General features: G+C 55.7%; 1 protein-coding gene across 1 annotated transcript in view; it reads right to left on the bottom strand.

Moving 5' to 3' along the window:
- Positions 1 to 3,774, bottom strand: part of SMARCD3 (SWI/SNF related, matrix associated, actin dependent regulator of chromatin, subfamily d, member 3) — a gene marked incomplete at its 5' end in the record, with an annotated part of 16,045 nt that overhangs the window by 425 nt on the left and 11,846 nt on the right. The window contains 3 exons of the mRNA XM_010138540.1: positions 167 to 289; positions 1,168 to 1,303; positions 3,469 to 3,566. Of these exons, the coding sequence (XP_010136842.1) occupies positions 167 to 289; positions 1,168 to 1,303; positions 3,469 to 3,566 (357 nt within the window). The remainder of the gene's footprint in view (positions 1 to 166; positions 290 to 1,167; positions 1,304 to 3,468; positions 3,567 to 3,774) is intronic.

Here is a 3,774-nt window from a genome sequence, read left to right as displayed (position 1 = left end):
CATTTCCGCCCAGCCCCGCGCACTGGCTGCCCCAGCCCCGCAGCGTCCGCTCCCCGCCTGCCACCCATTCTCCACCCGGATGCTTTAGCTACACACTCTACATCCAGGCAGATAGAACTCGTACGTTCTGGTTCCACTGTTCATCCTCCTTCAACCTGTGGCTCACCTTGAGGTCCCTGCTTTGGGAGCGGAGCAGGTCCTGGATGTATCCTTTGGGGTCTTTGGAGAAACTCAGCATGAAATCGCGTTGTATTTTTAACTGATTTATCGATTCGATTGTCTCATGAATCTGACAGAAAGACACCAAAGCAGGCGTTACTCCACTCCCCCCACAGCCAGTGACCCTGCGCTCAGCCCCAGCAGCACCCTGGTACTTCTCCTCATGGACAAAGGTGACAATTGGACCCCGCGGACTTGAGCAGGTTCCCTTCTTGGAGGGAGTTAACCACAGCCCTGCAATCCCATACTGGTTTCACTGGGAATCCTGCAGTACCGGCAGGTGAGGAGTCTTCCTCGCTGCCCGCGCTGAGCTGCTGGAAGGTGGCAGTGATGACGCTGAGGAGCCAAGTGCTGTCACTGCGTTAATTCCCACCCAGGCGTTCAGACACGGACAAGGTGAGCTGGACCAGAAACAGAACAGCCCAGTGGGTGCAGCCCACACCGAACCCTCTGCCGAGTCACTGCCCTGCTGAAAAGGGCCTTTCTCAAGAACCACAAACCAGAGGATGCTGCCACAGGTACCTGAATCCGCCGGGCTGATGGTGTCCAACCCCCCTTTGAAATGGCGTGGACGTCTTTGTTTGTAAACAAAGAGGAACGGGGGCTGAGTGTATGTCCTGTAAACCATCCCTGCTCCACGGTGTCACGCCTCTTCTTCTTCCCTTGCTCTGAGGAGCCACTTTTGTCGACCCCTTACCAAGCCCCTCACACCCGCACCAAAAGCTCCGCACGTGAATCCCCGGCAGAGCCTGCAGAGCTCGCCGCTGCTCTACCACAGATCCTGCTATCACCGCATCGTCAGCAGGATGTCACAGCCCCCTGCCCTCCCGCTGCACGTGGATGATCCGGCCCTCGAAAGCCTCGCAACGTGGGTTCTGCCGCGTGACACCAGACCCACATGAAGGAACGCCACAAATACAGACACCATGGGACGTCCAGCTCCTGTACCTTGTTGTCCAGAGCAGTAATCTCCTGCTGGTTCGCTGTCGAGAGAAGAAAACTGCTCATCTGTCCCTTCAATGGGTCTTCAACTTCTACGTCAATGTCGTAACAAGCAGTCTTCTTCTGATCATTGGGGTCAACACTGTGGAGAGCAGAACAGAACAGTGAATCAGAATGAATATCCACCAGCCCAGAGAATGCTCTTCTTCATCTGCTGCAGATGCGATGAGAAGAGCGTACAAACAGGGTATTGTTATGTGTTTGTATCTCCCGAGCATCGCCTCATCCTTCAGCTATCAGAGACTGTGGAGCTGGAGCTTCTGTCCAGACCATCAGCTTTAACAGCTGCTGATCTAAGAATCACAGAGTCATGTTTGGGCTGGAAAAGCCCTTTCAGCTCCTCCAGTGCCCCCGTTCCCCAGCACTGCCAGGTCCCCCCTGACCCCTGGCCCTCAGCACCACCTCCACACAGCTGGGAAACCCCTCCAGCCATGGGGACTCCACCACTGCCCTGGGCAGCCTGCGACAGCCCTGCACAGCCCCAGTGGGGAAGAGATTCTGCCTCAGGGACAACCTCAACCTCCCCTCACACAACTGGAGGACGGTTCCTCTCGTCCTGCCACTTGTTCCTGGGGAGCAGAGACCGACCCCCACCTCGCTGCACCCTCCTGTCAGGGAGTTGTCAGAGCCAGAAGGTCTCCCCGGAGCCTCCTTTGCTCCAGCCTCAACCCCACCACATCCCTCAGCTGCTCCTCAGCGCATTGTGCTCCAGACTCTGCACCAGCTTCGTTGCCCTTCTCTGGACACGCTCCAGCCCAAACTGAACCCAGGATTCAAGGAGTGGCCTCCCCAGTGCCTCCAGTACAGGGGGACGATCTCTGCCCTGCTCCTGCTGGCCACACCAGTGCTGGCACAAGCCAGGATGCTGTTCATACGATTCTACAATTATTATTGGTATTATTATTACTATATTTCCATTATTAAACTCTCTTTATCTCAACCCACAAGTTTTCTCATGTTTACCCCTCTGATTCTCTCCCCGTCCCACTGCGGGGGTGAGCAAGTGGCCGGCTGCCTCAGTCACCAGTTGGGGTTACACCATGACAAGTGGTTGTGAGTTGTTTGACTGGTGACTACGTCCACTCTTAAAAACTGAACGCCGGGCACGGGGCCGGGTCTGTGCGAGCCTAAAGCTCACCAGGTCCAGACCCCTAAACATCCTGCCAGAATCTGACCCTGCTCTGAGCTGGCAGCTCCAGATGCCCAGGAGCGATCCCTTCTACTGTGCCTCGTGTCTGCGTCTGAAATGACTGACTCCCCCTGAACCCAGCACCTGACTGCCAGATTTATTCCTGCTCAGCTTGAGGCTCTGTCACCAAGGCGTTCCTTGACCCTTCCTGCAGTGTAGCGCCTGGTGCTGTCACACAGCACGTCAGAGAACGCTGCCACGCACCAGGTCCTGCTCTTTAGCTCGTCTCTAACACGGGACACGCTGCCTGCAGAACCTCTTTGCCCCGGGAAATCACCACCAGCTCCTTGTTGTTCTTCCCCAAAGCACTGACGATGTGTCTCTGAGGATTCCGCTGGTTTTGGTCCCCCAGACAGGCCACTGGGGTGTCCAGCACACCCAGCCACCAACCAGTGCTCAAGCTGCTTTGGGATTACTTGGTTTTATATGAAATTATATATTTATATTATGATATATGCTGTCAGATGAAGCAAACAGCAAATTTTATTTTGATAGCCTATGTCATAGTTAATCTTCCAGTCATTTAAAATGAAGAACCCCATTTTTAGCGTATTCAGAGTATTTGTTCATTCTCTGCAGGAAATCAAACCACTACACCCAATTAACAACGGTGTTTAAACAGCCAAAATCAGGGTGTTGTCCAAGACTACGAAGGAACTTGGGAAATACTGAAATATCTTCACAGCAAGGCCCCAAGCCCCAGAGTCTCTTTATGCCGCTCTGCCACACACCATGGTCACTCGGACACGGAACATGCTGGACATGCCCTGGATTGCTGAACGCGGCCAGGAACACGCCTGGTTGGACAAGGGGGCCAGAAGTTCGGGATCTTGGTCACAACGCCCTCCTCTGAGCCTCGGCGTTCTCCACCGTACATCGCCTGAGCTCTCTGACCCGCTGGCATTCACAGGTCCCAACTAACTCCTGAAGGGTGGCCCCGTCCCCACGGGGGGCGGACACTCAGCAGCACCCATCGCACCCACCTGGGAGTTGAGGAACCCGGACCCTGGTCCCTGCTGCCGCCCCGGGGCTCGATGCGGCGGGTGGTTTGCGCTTACCTGATGATGTGGTTGATCACGATGGGGTCTGGTGGCAGCAGCAGGTTTGTGAGTCTCTGAGGAATTTCGGAAAACTTTAGCCGCGGGCAGTCGAAGATCTGGAATGCACCAAAGCGGGTTATCCCCTGTCTGGAGACAGAGCTTGCCCTGCCCAGCGAGACCACAGAAACCAGCGGTTCCAGCAGGAAGTGGTGCTGGGAGCCAAGACTCCACGCACAGAACAACCCTCCGGCCGCTCGCGTCCCTACAAGTCGCTGCTGTGCCCATGCCCTGGGCTGGCCGACAGACCCCTCGGAGCACGACAGC

Source organism: Buceros rhinoceros, unplaced genomic scaffold (assembly GCF_000710305.1).
Source record: "Buceros rhinoceros silvestris isolate BGI_N320 unplaced genomic scaffold, ASM71030v1 scaffold21516, whole genome shotgun sequence".
In the NCBI taxonomy this organism is placed as follows: domain Eukaryota; kingdom Metazoa; phylum Chordata; class Aves; order Bucerotiformes; family Bucerotidae; genus Buceros; species Buceros rhinoceros.
This window is presented reverse-complemented; position numbering and strand designations above follow the sequence as displayed.